The sequence below is a fragment of the Phoenix dactylifera genome, chromosome 5 (genome assembly GCF_009389715.1).
Source record: "Phoenix dactylifera cultivar Barhee BC4 chromosome 5, palm_55x_up_171113_PBpolish2nd_filt_p, whole genome shotgun sequence".
NCBI classification, from domain to species: Eukaryota; Viridiplantae; Streptophyta; class Magnoliopsida; order Arecales; family Arecaceae; genus Phoenix; species Phoenix dactylifera.
In genome coordinates, this window is record NC_052396.1 from 7,558,735 (window position 1) to 7,573,946 (window position 15,212).

At 36.5% G+C, this 15,212-nt stretch overlaps 1 protein-coding gene across 1 annotated transcript; it reads right to left on the reverse strand.

Annotated features, from left to right (window-relative positions):
- Positions 1–1,801: 1,801 nt before the first annotated feature.
- LOC103702764 (nascent polypeptide-associated complex subunit alpha-like protein 4) lies at positions 1,802–7,105 on the reverse strand. The gene is made up of 4 exons (XM_008785324.4): positions 6,961–7,105; positions 6,797–6,869; positions 2,995–3,128; positions 1,802–2,370 (listed from the first exon to the last, which is right to left on the reverse strand). The coding sequence occupies exons 1-4, from the start codon at positions 7,033–7,035 to the stop codon at positions 2,029–2,031; spliced, it is 624 nt and encodes a 207-aa protein (XP_008783546.2). The 5' UTR covers positions 7,036–7,105; the 3' UTR covers positions 1,802–2,028.
- Between the last annotated feature and the right edge of the window lie 8,107 nt (positions 7,106–15,212).

A 15,212-nucleotide genomic window follows, 5' to 3' on the forward strand; every position in this document is an offset into this window, starting at 1 on the left:
AATCATTGCTGAAGTAGTAGAGTTAACCTATTGAAGGCCTTCATAAACCGTCATAAGAGTTATGCATGAAGGCCTCAGGCTGGAAGATTCTGACACCATCTAGTGAAAGCAGAGCACCTTTAAGCATCGACTATAGCTTTAAGCATGAAAAATTAGTACTGGCTTTTGTAGGCCTCAGGCTGGAAGATTCTGACACCATCTAATGAAAGTATAGCACCTTTTAAGCATCGACTATAGCTTTAAGCCTGAAAAATTAGTATTGGCTTTTGATGTTGAATTGTGCGCCTGTGCTTCTGGGTGTCTTGGAATGCATGCAACCAATTTGTGGGAGGGAAAGCAGATGGTCATTTTGTGCATGCAGCCTCATGACAAGCCCTGCATGGTCCTAGTTATATACTTTCATTATCACAAGCCCTATCAGGATCCTCAGTATGTACTTTCATCTGAAATAATATGCAGGAATAGCTTGGGACTGGTTAAAATTGAGAACTATCACAGCTGTCATATAATCATCAGTCTTTGCACAACTGAGCAGCTTCAGGATGAGTATGATTAATAAAACACGCTCCTGGGCATATGGGGTGGCAAATGAGCACAAACCAAGAAAGGTTATAAGTTCAGCCCTACCACCCTATACTATAGTAATTTTACCCTAAGTTATTGAGGACTCAGACTCATCTGCATGTAAATTCTGTGCAATACTCACTCGTAAATGAAAAAAAAAAGGTTGGTGTAAGAATTTTTCACTGATCAGATGTGAACAAGCTCATCTGTGTAAGAATTTTGAATTCCTTCTCAAACCCATCCTGGAATGGGCGTAATGGCAAAGAACAAGAATTCAATGATGGCTCCAAGGTTGGAACAAAAGCATTTTCTTACACTCATTTTGCAGATCTTAGCTAGGAAGCTGTCTCGAGGATCACCAGGTCAAGTATGCGGATGGGAAGCTTGTGCAGCCGCTAACCTGATAAATCTCAGGATCATGTTCATTCTGGCAACTTTCATGACCCAAGATGGAGGGAGAGAGTTGCAATGGGGAAGACATGATACAATGGAACGGCCACGGCCAGCTGAAGGGGGAAAGCTGATACACTTTTTTATTTTTTTGAGATCAGCCAATACCTGGGAACCAATTCTTGAGGATAACCACTCAACATTTGAACCCAAAACCCAGAACCTTCGGCTTGAGATGCAGCGGTACAATCAGTGTGCTAATCCTTTACTTCATTAGACGCTTGGAATGGAACGCTACAGGAGGCACATTTGGTTGCACTTGTTTGCCACACCAGATCCCAGGTTAAACATACTCAAAATTTCGTAAGGAGACGATACTTCGGATAACAGAATTATGGCCTCTCTCTTCAATCAGGGAAATTTTACCTACTCAAGGTTCAAAATTTTCCTTATACTTCTGATATGTTAAAGAGAAGCACGATCGAAACAGAGCTTCAATTATGTCACCATTGTGAGAAAATCCCAAATAAAGATATTTACAAATGTTTGCTCCAAAGATGTGCTATTACAACCGTTGCTGACTAAGCAATCTTCAGAGAATTTAGGTGCTGCAGGCAACAATAAGATATTAAGCTTTCGGGCGTATATATAAAGATAAAATTGGGATTACTGTTTCAAATCAAGAACGGATCAATGCTGGAGCAAGTACTACATAATTTTAACTCATTTCTCCATATTATAAGTGGGAAACAGTTTCATAAGTACAATTCAGATCATTCCCTACATGTTTTAAGATGTATTGCTAAATCACCACCTTTCTTGCAACAAAGGTGTTAGTAGATAGGGATGCAATGAAACACAATCCATTAAGTATGATACAAGCAGAAAAGAATGTGATGATGGAAATGTTTTCATAGACACTGATAAGGACACGACCTCACAACTTGAAAAATCTCATTTTCAAACCAACTAAAATGTTATGCTACGCAAGTTGTTCATATTAGCCAACATGATACCGATGAAAATGTGGTAAACTCTAACAAGACATCAAGAAGAAATAATTCTAAGCAAATATTAGGCAGTGAGCTCCATTATAGCACTAACAATATCCCCACTGTGGGTCTTGAGTGCTTTAATAGCCTTCCCTCTAGACACGCCAGCCTGTGTCATAACAAGATCAATGTCACGAGGCTCCACTCCAGTCTCATCAATTTCCTCCTCATCCTCATCAGCAGGTGCAGCAGCAGACACATCCGGCTTTGCCATAACATTGCTGAGGTCTGGCATCCTGAACTGCTGGGCAGCTTGTGTTTGCAGCTGGGAGCTTAGGTCCCCTATTTTGGCCTCACCAAATATGACATATGTCTCAGAGTTCGGGCTCTTGAAGACATCAGGTTTCGATATGACGAACAAGATCTAAGGTCAACAAGTGAAACATAAGTGATTGTCATGGGATACAAATGGCAATATGTCGACAGGGGCATGCATTGAAAATAATGTCATTTCTCATGTTATTCTCGTGGTACTTAATATTGCTTACGAGTTCTTCTATGCTGTCCTTAAGTAATTCTTTACATAATTCCAATATATTAATGTCATATTAATGAAATGAATAAAGAACAGTATTCTAACGCTCTTATTAGAGTTTTGACAATATATAACTATTTATCCTCCCTTTGTCATTGATGAGAACTATGCGACAGTGTTTCACTAAATTGTGTAAAAAAACTATTACTTTGAAGCTCCTCAAAGGAGCATCTAATCAAATGTATACTAAAATCTCCACACATGCTAAAGGTCAATTTGATGGTTCGTGTGAATTTTTTTTCTTCACCTGATGTCCAAAAACAGGCAGCATTTGATCGGATGCTACAAGCTTCTCAGCCACTGTATAACAGATTATTAATTTGGTATAAGTCATCATGCATGAGTGCATGCATGCGTCTGAATTATTGATGCCTGTGAATGTGAAAATGTGTATTATAGCAAAAGACCATTTTAAATTTCATTAGATTCTGGAAGGAGTTGATTTTTACTTACATTTTTGGTTCTCTTGATGGCAACCCTACTGACACCGGTAACAGGTTTCATCCCAAGCTTCAGCATGGCCTTGCGGCTCTTTTTCTCGCTCCTGCTCTGATTGGAGCTTTCATTTGCACCTGCTCCTTGTTCACCTGTGTGGAGATCAAAGGAACAGATTACTTCCAGAGCAAAGCAACAAAAGGAATATCACAAATTGTGAACCTGTGGATTATTACCAATCAGATCATATTATAAACTTTCAGTCACAACACGTCTTTATAAGCAAAGAATTGCTAGCATCTTATCCGGCAAAGAAAACTGACAAAAGAATTATGCAAGCTGAAAATGTATAAAAGATAATTAAGTAGCATACCTTCAATAATAGTAGAAGACTGATACTGAACTTCATCATTCTTCCAATGATAATGGAACACAAAGCAAAGAACGAACTGCCAAACATAACAGCTGGCAAACCTACCACCGGAGGCTAATATTTGAACATGTAATTGGAAAGATTAAACAATATTTGAACAGAAACTTGAGATGAATTTTTGGTGAATTAATGAAATAGCATATGCTCCTGGGCAACCTTGAGGATCAAAAGCAAATCCTTTTAAAAGATGAAACCAATTTCCAATTTCCAGCTGCTTTTTCATCAAGACATGTCAAAATCCGATCAACTTCTTCAGGTCAGTTCAAATTTTGAACTTCAGCCGCATAAATGAAAAATTATTCCGTCACCAAGACAGCACCAAATACAACACCACGACTCAAACTCTTGAGCTTCTTAAGTAAATGTCTTCAAGGCATCTAAAGGAACAATATGAAAGGAGCCAATGCAATTGAAATCCCTGAATAGTCCATATAAAGACTCCAAACTAAACTAAACTCATTGAATCTAAGGGGAGCATGCTGCCAATGAACTTCAAAAATCTCAAACTTGTACCAAAAGAAATAATATGTTCTTCAACGGCACTAAAGACATCTTCCAAAATTAATGGCTATCTCTGAGCATCTAAGATGGTCTCCCATTCCAGTTATGCTCTGAATAAGATTACTTCCCTAAGAACCTGATGCATAAGATTCCCCTTCAGAATGCTTTGGAAGTTACACTACCACAATTTTCTGTGATGTGCTTAATGACACTTAAGTTTGCAAATCGCACAGAGTATGGTGCAAATTAGTCCATATATCCGCAAAGTATTCAAAGTCATTTATGCATAACATAAAATCGCCAAGGAATAAACGTTTATAATAATTACCAGCTTTTCCCTATATTCCTTCCTTTTTTGTTTCTTCCTCTAAACCGTCTTCTTGCTATTTGGTGCTTTTGATTAGTTATAGGCTCCCTTAGGCCATGAACTGTTAATATGCCTTGCACCTAAAGATAGCACAGAGCTTGAAATAGAATGTCCAGTGTGAAATAAGGTAGAAGTATAGGCCTATTCAACTATTGGCTAAGCTTGCATGGGACTTCATGTAATAGATCCACAAGTTTCTCAATGATTATGTTAACATCTGAAATAATTCATCACTTTTAACTATCAGTGTATGTTTAATATAGAAGTAGAGGCCTATCCAATTATCAGCTAAGCTTGCAGGGGAGTTCATGCTATAGATCCACAAATTTCTTAATGGTCATGTTAATAATTGAAATAAGCCCTCACTATTAGCTCTCTCTGTTTGTGTGTGTGACACTTTCCTTCTTGTAGCTATGAAGTATGAACTAGATCCATTGCATATTTAGAAAAATGAAAAAAATATACTGTAAATTGATTCAACCTCCTGTATCTTTATGTTCGACAAAATCCTAGCACAAAAATGGGTTAACATTATGAATACGCAACTCTAAAACATAAGAAACTTGCAAAACGGGGGTTGATTTCAAGGATTTGGTTAAACTAATTTATGGGGATTGTATATTTTGATTTTCTGCCCTTTTCATCCTTTTACTGTGGTAGAACATTTTATATGGGTTTCTTGCAAGTATTAAAATATTTTTGGAAGTATTACACATCCAAAGAGATTCAGAGGGTAATATTGTTGATATAGGCTTAGCTATATCCTAGAACTTAACTAATAGGCATCCAGATTATCATATATCAGTATCCATCAAACAGTCAAACGATATAATACACTCTAAACTTTATCTGTAATATCTTTTTCTGAAATATTACTTTTAGAATGTTTTAATACAAAATCATTGAAAGGAGACATCCAAAGGTTCCAGACAATCTATAATACTCCAAAAAGATGTTCAATTTTCTTGAATTAATTTACTTTCTTTATTTACAATTCCATCATTTCAATTAACACTTATATTATTTATATTCTTAACTAAAACTACAAAATTGGAAGCAAAAGAATTGAAACCGCAAACTGTTAAAAATGGGAACCAAAATTGATACCAAGTTTCCAAGCCATGGTTTGCATTATAATCCTGGATATAGAAGATTTCACTCTCAATCCATGCTTACAAGATGAGAGTTTACATCAATGAGGATTGAAGAGAGAGATAAAAGGAGAAAATGTTATGACTCATTTAAGGCTCAAATCCAAATGAGTCCTACAAAAAGAGTTTGTACTGGCCATGAAAACTCATAGTAAATTTCAAATTGTAGAATCAAACAATAACAAAAGTTCCATCTGAAACAAATGTCTGTTTCCAATCTCCCTCTTCTTGATACCCTTCAAGCTCCTCGCTGCGCACCACTCCGGAGAGTTTCTTTGGACTCAGCAGTCTTCCATTCATTTTGCTTTGCGTTGCTTGCTTGACTCTGATGTAGCTGGCTGTGCTCATGCTAGGGTAGTGTGAGTAGCCGATTCACCAAAAAAAAAAAAAGGCTCCTCAAAGAGTTGTACCTCTTCGATCCCTCACAAACTTAGCAATTCAACGTGAACTGATTGTAAATGAAAGAAAAGCTAAAGAGGTCGACGACCACAAGAAAACAATGATCATCTTCTATGAGAAGAACAAAGAATGTTATTGATTATTTCCCTCCATCATAGGTTGAATCAAGGGAATCAAAAAGCTACAATTCCAAACTTATTGAACAGCCTTGATCAATTGTCTTCATACATCGTGCAAAATTTGGAGAGAGGTTAGTTTTCCTGATACCCCGAGCAATCCAAAACCTAAATATCAATACTATTCTTTAATAATAGCTTGGATGTCCTACAGCATTAATAATACCTGCCCAATATGTTGATAAGAAAAATATAATCACTCTTGGTGGTCAACTTTATACGGACCTTAATATGAGACAAGCCAAGCAATGAGAGAGTCATCCCTGATCACACTACACACATCTATTCCAGTAAGTTATCTTTAGAAACCAGAAACTCATTGCCAAGCTGAGGTGACAGGATCAAACAACTGATGTGCATTACTATAGCTTAACCTCAGAGTCCCTTACGAAGGAGTCTCAACCTGTGTCTGAACAGAGACCTTCATACGACAGAAAACTTAAGATTGTGCCGCATTCTCATCCCCAATACGCATTAAGAAATACAAATGCAACCAAACATGAACGACAATTACAACATTCCAACTAGAAATTGAAACCCACGAGAAAAGAATTAATCCGCTTCCGGGACAGGAATGGAGCTTTGAATCAGAAGATCATCTGATATAGATATAAATCGGTTATCTCATAGTCCATAAACCAAGAAGAAGAAATAAAATCCGTGATACAAAGCAGGCAGTCCAAAATACCAGGGTTTCACGTGGAAAGAAGACAAGAATAAATACAAGAACGGAACCAATCGAGAATGGAGCAGTATATGAAGGAGGGGGAGGAGGAGGAAGAAGAAAGGGGACCTTCGGCGTCATCGTCGTCGTCGTCGTCCTCGTCTTCGTCCTCGTTGACGTCTTCGACGACGGGGGCATCGTCCTGGAGAAACAAAGAAAACCCGCCCATTTCATAGTTTCTAGTTCGGTCACGAGAGAGACGATGAGAAGGAAGAGGGATAGGGGTAGGAGACCTGCTGCTGTTGCTGTTCCTCCATGAGGGACGAGGCGAGCTGCTCTTCTTCTCCTTGGACGATGGGGCCCGGCATCTCCTTCTCTCCTGTGTCTTTGGGGGACAGGGCGGCGGCTCCCTTTCCCCTCGGTTCGAGGAAGGCGTCAGAGGGAGGGGGCTCCGCAAGGGGACTTTTATCTGTTGCTGCTCTCTGGCACGTGCGACGCACGTGATCAACACTATGCTGAAAGAGTCGAGAAGTTACATACATCAAACTGGCCCAGCCCGTCCGGCCTACGAGCCCCACCAGGGCCCACCAACGAAGGCTGGGCCTGGCCGGCCGGGTCATATTTCCTCAGGTCTGGACTTAAGGCTAAGTCTTCGATACAAAAAGGCCTATTTACCATGACTAGGGCTGAAATCAGGTCAGATACAGATAAGATACTAACATATCCATATCCATATCCATATCTATTTTATTTGATGAATACATATACAAATATTAGTTGATGCAAAATTTGTATCCATATTTGTTTTAAACGGATACAGATCAAATACCAAAAGTATAGATATAAATACGGATACCAATCGAATAATTAAACTTTATAATCATAAAGTCGAAAATATTACTAAGTGGATAATAAATCAAGTTAATAGCATATTAATATGATCATTTATTTTTCTTAAAAACTCACGAATGCTATATAAAATTAAATAAGGATACAAATAGAATCGAATATTCAGATATGGATTGGATAGTCGTTTATCTATATCCATATCCATTTTTCTTTGATGGATATAGATACGGATATAGATATTAGTCGGATGGTCAAATTTCTATCCATATTTAAATAGATTTGAATACAAAAATAGATTCAAATATTATCCGATCTACTTTCATCCCTAATAGTCATGGCCTTTATTTAATCCAAGCCATTTATTTCATGGTGTAATGAGTTACAACTGCACCATTAGCATTTCTAATTTTTTCTTCAGGAAAATTGCGGTCCTCTATGTTGGTTTCAAAACTTTTGGTAGGTTTCTCTCATTGTTCTTTTTTTTTCTTTTCTAATTCCATTTTATCAGTCAACTATTCCAGCAGTTACATTATTTAGTACAATATTATCTGCAAATAGGCTCATCCTTGAAGGCCTTTATTTAAAAAACCAGGCCTGATGTCTACAAAAAAGAAGAAGGGAAAAAAAAAAGACTTGAAATTTCTCTCATGCCATGTTTTTCAATTATCTTCCATCCAGATTACATGCGTAACATATACCAACTGCAAAAAGGACTAATTTTAAAATGGTAGTCAAACAACGGACAGGATTCGCTTACTAATAATGGCCCTACTTTTGAAATGGGAACCTTTCTTTAAAATGGGCCTACTTTTTATACCAAACCTTGAGGATTGTCTGATATACATGCATGCAGGTACTATTGGATCATGGTTGTGGCTAGGTATAGATTTTGTGGGCGAACTTGCTCCTAGGTGAATACTAGCACCAGTGATAGAAATATACTTAAGAGTCATGAAGCAAACTTCAGATAGGTAAACTAGCCTGGATTGGCCACTTGTAGACTAGGGCAATTTAAGGACCGTTGCTCGGGTCAATTTTCAGATAGAACATGCATAATATTTAGAAAAATATTTATGGTGCTTTCGTGGCAGTGGATTTGCATAGATTTTCTTTGTCGGGTGGAATTTGAGGGATAAAGAATCATGAAGCAGTACTTGTTATTTAATAGAGAAACAGGCCAAAGCCAAATTCAGTGTTGAATGATTATCATATAAGATATTAGACTCGACAAAAGGCCTTTGAATTGTATAGCCATGTATATATTCCATGTATTGAGAAAATATCAAATACACTATCTAGAGAACTTTTCGACCGATAAATTAATTTTAAATATTTAAAGAAAGGGTTCCAGTTACACATCCTCTTAACAAGCATACGGTAGGATCATCGTGAAAGAGAGAAAAGAAAGAAAGAAAAGAAACATTGGAGAAGTTCATAACAAGGATCCAATGTGTTATGCCACGATAACAGATTGAGACTATTAGTAAAATTAGAAAGGGTTTGACAGATTGACTCCAAGGATCCATCATGAATAATTAGAGAGTTTACATGATCTATATTGAATTAATGGATTTTCCCTATACCCAAGTGTTAATGTGAAGATGGAATAAAATTAATATGCCATCAACTGTCTATTTGACCTAAATCTTGTCAAACCTAAGTGATTCGCTTTTAGTCAATTTTTTTTTTGTCATGCTAGTATCAAGATGCAAATGGGCTGGGTTAAGCCGATGCTATGCGACTTTCACTAGGCCAGGATGGCCCTACAATCTGGCCCAAATAACATAAAATCTGGTCCATTTGGGTTGATCAACTCGCATTTTGTTAAAAGGCCATAAAGGTCTTTTTGGGGTTTTGCGTCATAATCTGGAAGTGTTTTGGTTGTAGCATGTAACTTATTGTACTATCGGTAGGCATCATATAATGTTACCAAGTTTCTTCCATTATAAGTTCAAAACTAGGGTTAGTCACCCTCGATGGTGAGGAAACTTCATGTACTCGCACAAGTGAGTGATTTGGAGGACACGTGTGTCCATTCTTATATCAGGTTTTGTGTCGGAAAAATCTGAAAACCGGAAAGGAACCAGTAGGGGATACCCAAGACTATAAAAAATATTTTCGTACCTTCCTCTTCTTCCATTTCTTTTCCCAGCCCTAGTCTGCGATTTTTGTTGGCCACACTGTCTATCATCAAAAAAACATTTCTATTCACCAACTTTCAAAATCTTTCATCCAATATTGAAGCAGAATTTATAAATAATTTGACATCCATAATTTGATTTTTGGAATAAGATATGTTAGGAAATAAAAAACTATTATTATTATTTTTTAATAAAATGGAAAGATTATATACTACTAGTGTGAATACATTTTACAAAATCAAAAAATAAAACATCACATGACAGAGAAGGAATAGATACAGATTCAGGCCATAATGTAACACTAGAGTGCTTAGCCACGTAAAAAACTATCCAATCCATAGTGGCTATTCATCCATTGATATGTATAAATGGCTAGAATGCAGTGCAACTCATAGCTATCCTCAAGACATCCATTGGTCAGGTCTGTCTCGAAGTCCATCCAATAACAATCGTCGAATCGCTCTTGAAATGAATATGGTTAGCCTTCAGGACAAACGCTGTATAGTTGATACTATCCCATACTACTCTCGTGTCTACTTCAGAAACTGAGATGAATAAAATATTACTTCAGAAAAACCAATTTGTATGCTTTAAGGTTGTGTCATTTTCATGACTTCATCTTGTATTTTGATTTAAAATTTTCAAACTAGTAAAGTTAATATATTCTAAAACATGCACGACTGTCAAAATGAGAAAGTAGAGAGTACAGATGGTTAAGAGATGAGAATGTAAGTACGAGACATTCCACCAAAAATATATATATTTTTTAAATTCATGATTTTAAGAGTTTTAGGAGATTTGGGTGCCGAACCAAACAAGCCATTATTACAATATCATGACGTAACATGAGAAGTGCACATAAATTCATTAAATATCAAGACTTTCTCGGCATTCGAAACACCTTGATTGCTCATATTGAGCATCATTGCGCGAATCTTGAAATCGACTCCTTTAGCTAAGCTAGCAATGTGTATGACCATAGGCTGGGTCCTGCCTAGTGATATTCCAAAATATAGTGACATAATCCATGATATTCTGACAAATATGGTAAGTATAACAACTTAATATCTTATCTTAAAAAAAAAAAATTAGTTAGAAAATATTATTTAAATTTATTAGTTTTATATAAATATCTAAAATTTATCTAGTATATAATTAATTTCGGATTAAATATGCGGTCTCATGGGTCCTCGTAATATGCCGCGGTCCGGTCCGATCCAGGCAAATCTACTTGGCACACAAGTCCTCTAAATGGAGGCCACACGTGTGAACATGGATGAATGGATATCCATGTCAAATAGACGGCACAAAAGTCACTTGCATGTTGTGTCCTGGCTACAGTCCTTTTCATTTCGATCCCCACGCAGCACTAGAATGGCGTTTTTGGCTTTGTGCACTAAGAAGGTGCCTCTCGTTTTGGTCAACAAAGTAGATGCTCTATAGTGCTGTTGTGGGGCACGGGGATTGGGTGGATTTTGAAGTTGATATGTGAGAGAACTAATTTGAATGATGACTTGGTGCTAGAGGCACTAGGTCTTCTTGAAACCCTAGTATGATAGAACAAGTAGTTGATGACTTGAGCAGTGATGCGCAATATCGTAAGAACTAATGCCATTGACTAATTTTGAGTTTTCTCTCCATGTAATAGTCGATATTCCTTCGATATCTCAGAAAAGTCAACTAGGCCTTCGTCAACCTGTGTAGATGAAAGTATTCGTGGGGTAATGGTTAGACTTTATACTCTCAGCATGATAGTTTACGGCATGAGATAATGCAATTTGTTTGATTAAGAGGGGAGATTACTTGCTAATCATTAGTTATAACATTCGTGATCTATTGATAGCTCTTAAATAAGAGAAAAACAACCAGTGCAAGTGTACGTACACTATAATCCAGGCCAAGTATGGATTGTGCCGAGGCAAAAAGTTATTGTAACAAACATATAGGTTTGTAAGCTTGCTACAAGGATTCAGATAGGGCTAGCTTGCTTAAGCCATAAACATGAACATTCACAATGACATTTTTTCAATTCTGACCCAACTGTTAATTAATTTTAGTTTTTTTTTCACCTCAAGCTTGGAATCTTTTGCTTATATTGTAACATGCTATATAGCTCTGGAGTTATTTCTTTTACAATTGCGAGATGAAACTTGATTTGCCATCTTTTATAGTAAAAAAATATATATTGTGAGACATCAAAGTTCTTACCTGTTTAATCTCTTTAGAATTATTTACATCTATTTATAATAACAATCAGTAATCTCTAATGAAATGGGATGCATCCACTCCAACTTTTCCTTAAAATTTTTTGGTAATTTAGCAATTGATCCTCTATTGTCTATAGCGTTCCCTGTTTTCTTCTTCTCTCCGGTCTTTTTTAGTTTGCCTGTGTCTTTTCTAAGTACCTCCTTCAGGAGCTCCTTGCGTTTGTGTCATTTAATATTTTAATGAAATGTTGGTGCAATATCACCCCTTCTGGAGGCAAACAAAAAAAAAACTTTCCATTGCAATATAAAATGGAGTGTTGATGTGATATGTCTTCTAAGTTATTGTGTGTTCTCATTCTCTTGGCTTTTTGGCTTTATGGCTGAAAGTGAATGACACTACTTACCTACATCATAAGCTTATTTGATTTGACACTTGAATGGATATCCATGGTAGTGGATGGCTGCTTGATAGGTGAAAGAGGAGAAAGGATTTTTACCAAGAAAAGAAGAAGAAGAAAGGACTGCTCCATCGTGAAACTGTAGAAGTCAACAGTATGCCATGTAGTACATTTTGTCAGGAGAGCATTTGTTTTATATATTAGTCCATATTTTTTCTAATAGCAGACGGAGCTATGACCTAGTTGTTGCATCCCTCTTCCGTTGGGAAGAAAAATCCATTCGTGAATCATAATATTTATTTCTCCAAGTGTTTGAAATAAGTAGTTCTTTCATTATATATAATTTGCATCCCGTCGTTATTTTAAAAAATAAATCTAATATATTAAGAAAATAACAATTTTACTTGTTGATTGTGGGTAGCTACAAGGGTTAACTAATTGTAAAATGTATCCCGCAAATTGAACTGTAGCCTTGCAGTTGCACCCCTCTTTCTTGTTGGAGGGAGTTGTGTTCCAACTTCCAAGGGTGCTTCATAAGATGGGTAAATTCTCTAGTCATGTATGTGAAATTAGTGGTCAGACTCTCCCATCTTTCTTTTGTTTTAAAAAAATATATTATAGCTACATGATATTACTACCATTACCTATTTTTTCTTGCATATGTTCCCCTCGAAATTTTAATTTTGTTTCTATAATAATTTTATGTTTTGCATGAGCACCCTTTCAGACAACATTTTTTTGGTCCACCAGCTTAAAAAATCATCTCTTTTTCTAGCAAAATAACATACGTATCTCTGAGCATTAAATGGTGTCCACTAGTGGATTAGAGATTAGCATTATTATTTCTCTACTTCTATTCTTTACTTCTTTTGAAAAATATCTGAAGGCACTTTGAGCTTGGTCGGAGGAGTCGGCGAATATCTAAAGTTGGTGGAACTTTTGGCGGAGTCCCGAAATCGAGCTAACTCTAGGCCGAAATAAAGATTTACCCGATTGGCGTGGACGTTTACTGGGCTGAAACTGGGCGGCCTTTCAGTTGCGGGCTGGACGATCCATTTTTCCTCCTATCACACACACACACACATATATATATAATATTTAATATTCAACTTATTAGAGAAATTTTGAAGGAATACTGAATACTTTCTACGAAATCCAATCTAAACTTCCCCATCTTTTAATCAAGTTGCCCTCGAAATATTGATGAGGGACCTTGATGTTGTCCAATGTTCAAATAATATTGTATAATTTATGGACTAAATCTTGTCTTCCAAAATATACTGATATAATTCATGATATTTCAACAAATATGGTAAATATAACAATTTAATATCTTATCTAAAAAGATTAGTTAAAAAATATTATTTAAATTTATTAATTTATAAAAATATTTAAAATTTATCTAGTACATAATTAATATAGAAGTAAATACACAGTCTCATAGTTCTTTATAATAAGATAGTTCCCAACTTTGTTGATAACCTGCTGCGGTCCGGTCCGGTCCGTTCCAGGCAAATCTACTTGGCACACAAGTCCTCTAAATGGAGGCCACACGTGTGAACACGGATGAATGGATATCCATGTCAAGTACAACATGAGACGGCGCAAAAGTCACTCGCACGTTGTGTCGTGGCTACGGTTCTTTCCATTTCCATCCCCGCACAGCACTAGAATGGCGTTTTTGGCTCTGAGCACTAAGAAGATGCCTCTCTCTTTGGTCAACAAAGTAGATACTCTGTGGTGCTGTTGGGGGGGCCCGGGGATTGGGTGGATTTTGAAGTTGATATTTGAGAGAACTAATTTGAATGATAACTTGGTGCTAGAGGCACTAGGTCTTCTTGAAGCCCTAGTATGATATAACAAGTAGTTAATGATTTCTCTCCATGTAATAGTTGATATTCCTTCGGTATTTCAGAAGAGTCAGCTAGACCTTCATCAACCTGTGTAGATGAAAGCATTCGTAGGGTAATGGTTAGACTTTATACTCTCAGCATGATAGTTTACGGCATGAGATAATGCAATTTGTTTGATTAAGAAGAGAGATTACTTGCTAATCGTTAGTTATAACATTCGTGATCTATTGATAGTTCTTAAATAAGAGAAAAAAGAACCATGTGCCCGTACACTATAATCTAGGCCATGTATGGATTGTGCTGAGGCAAAAAGTTATTGTAACAAAACATATAAGTTTGTAAGCTTACAACAAGGATTTAGATAGAGTTAGCTTGCTTAAGCCATAAACATGAACTGTCACAATGGCATTTTTCCAATCCTGACCCAATTGTTAATTAATTTTATTTTTTTTTCACCTCAAGCTTGAAATCTTTTGCTTATATTGTAATATGCTGTATAGCTATGGAGTGATTTCTTTTACAGTTGCGAGATGAAACTTAATTTGCCATCTTTTTTAGTAAAAAAAAATATATTGTGAGACATGAAATTAAGTTCCTACCTATTTAATCTCTTTAAAATTATTTGCATCTATTTATAATAACAATCAGTAATCTCTAATGAAATGGGATGCATCCACTCCCACTTTTTCTTAAAAAACTTTGGTAATTTACAATTGATCCTCTATTGTCTATAGCGTTCCCTGTTTTCTTATTCTCTCCGGCCTTTTTTAGTTTGCCCGTGTCTTTTCTAGGCACCTCCTTCAGGAGCTCCTTGCGTTTGTGTCATTGAATATTTTAATGAAATGTTGGTGCAATATCACCCCTTTTGGGGGAAAAAAAAACATTCCATTGCAATATAAAAAGGAGTGTTGATGTGATATGTCTGCTAAATTATTGTGTGTACTCATTCTCTTGGCTATTTGGCTTTATGGCTGAAAGTGAATGTCACTACTGCGATTGAGACTTGAATGGTAGCTGATGGCCGCTTCATAGGTGACTCTGAGAGAGGAGAAAGGACTTTTACCAACCAAAAAAAAAAAAAAAGGAGAAAGGAGAAA

What these genes read in the sequence shown, in the direction of transcription:
- LOC103702764 (XM_008785324.4), bottom strand. Translation starts at nt 7,035, where the DNA reads ATGCCGGGCCCCATCGTCCAAGGAGAAGAAGAGCAGCTCGCCTCGTCC. An exon ending in CGACGACGATGACGCCGAAG is followed by an intron (nt 3,129 to 6,796) that starts GTCCCCTTTCTT and finishes ATCTCCACACAG; the next exon opens with GTGAACAAGGAGCAGGTGCA. An exon ending in CCATCAAGAGAACCAAAAAT is followed by an intron (nt 2,371 to 2,994) that starts GTAAGTAAAAAT and finishes TGTTGACCTTAG; the next exon opens with ATCTTGTTCGTCATATCGAA.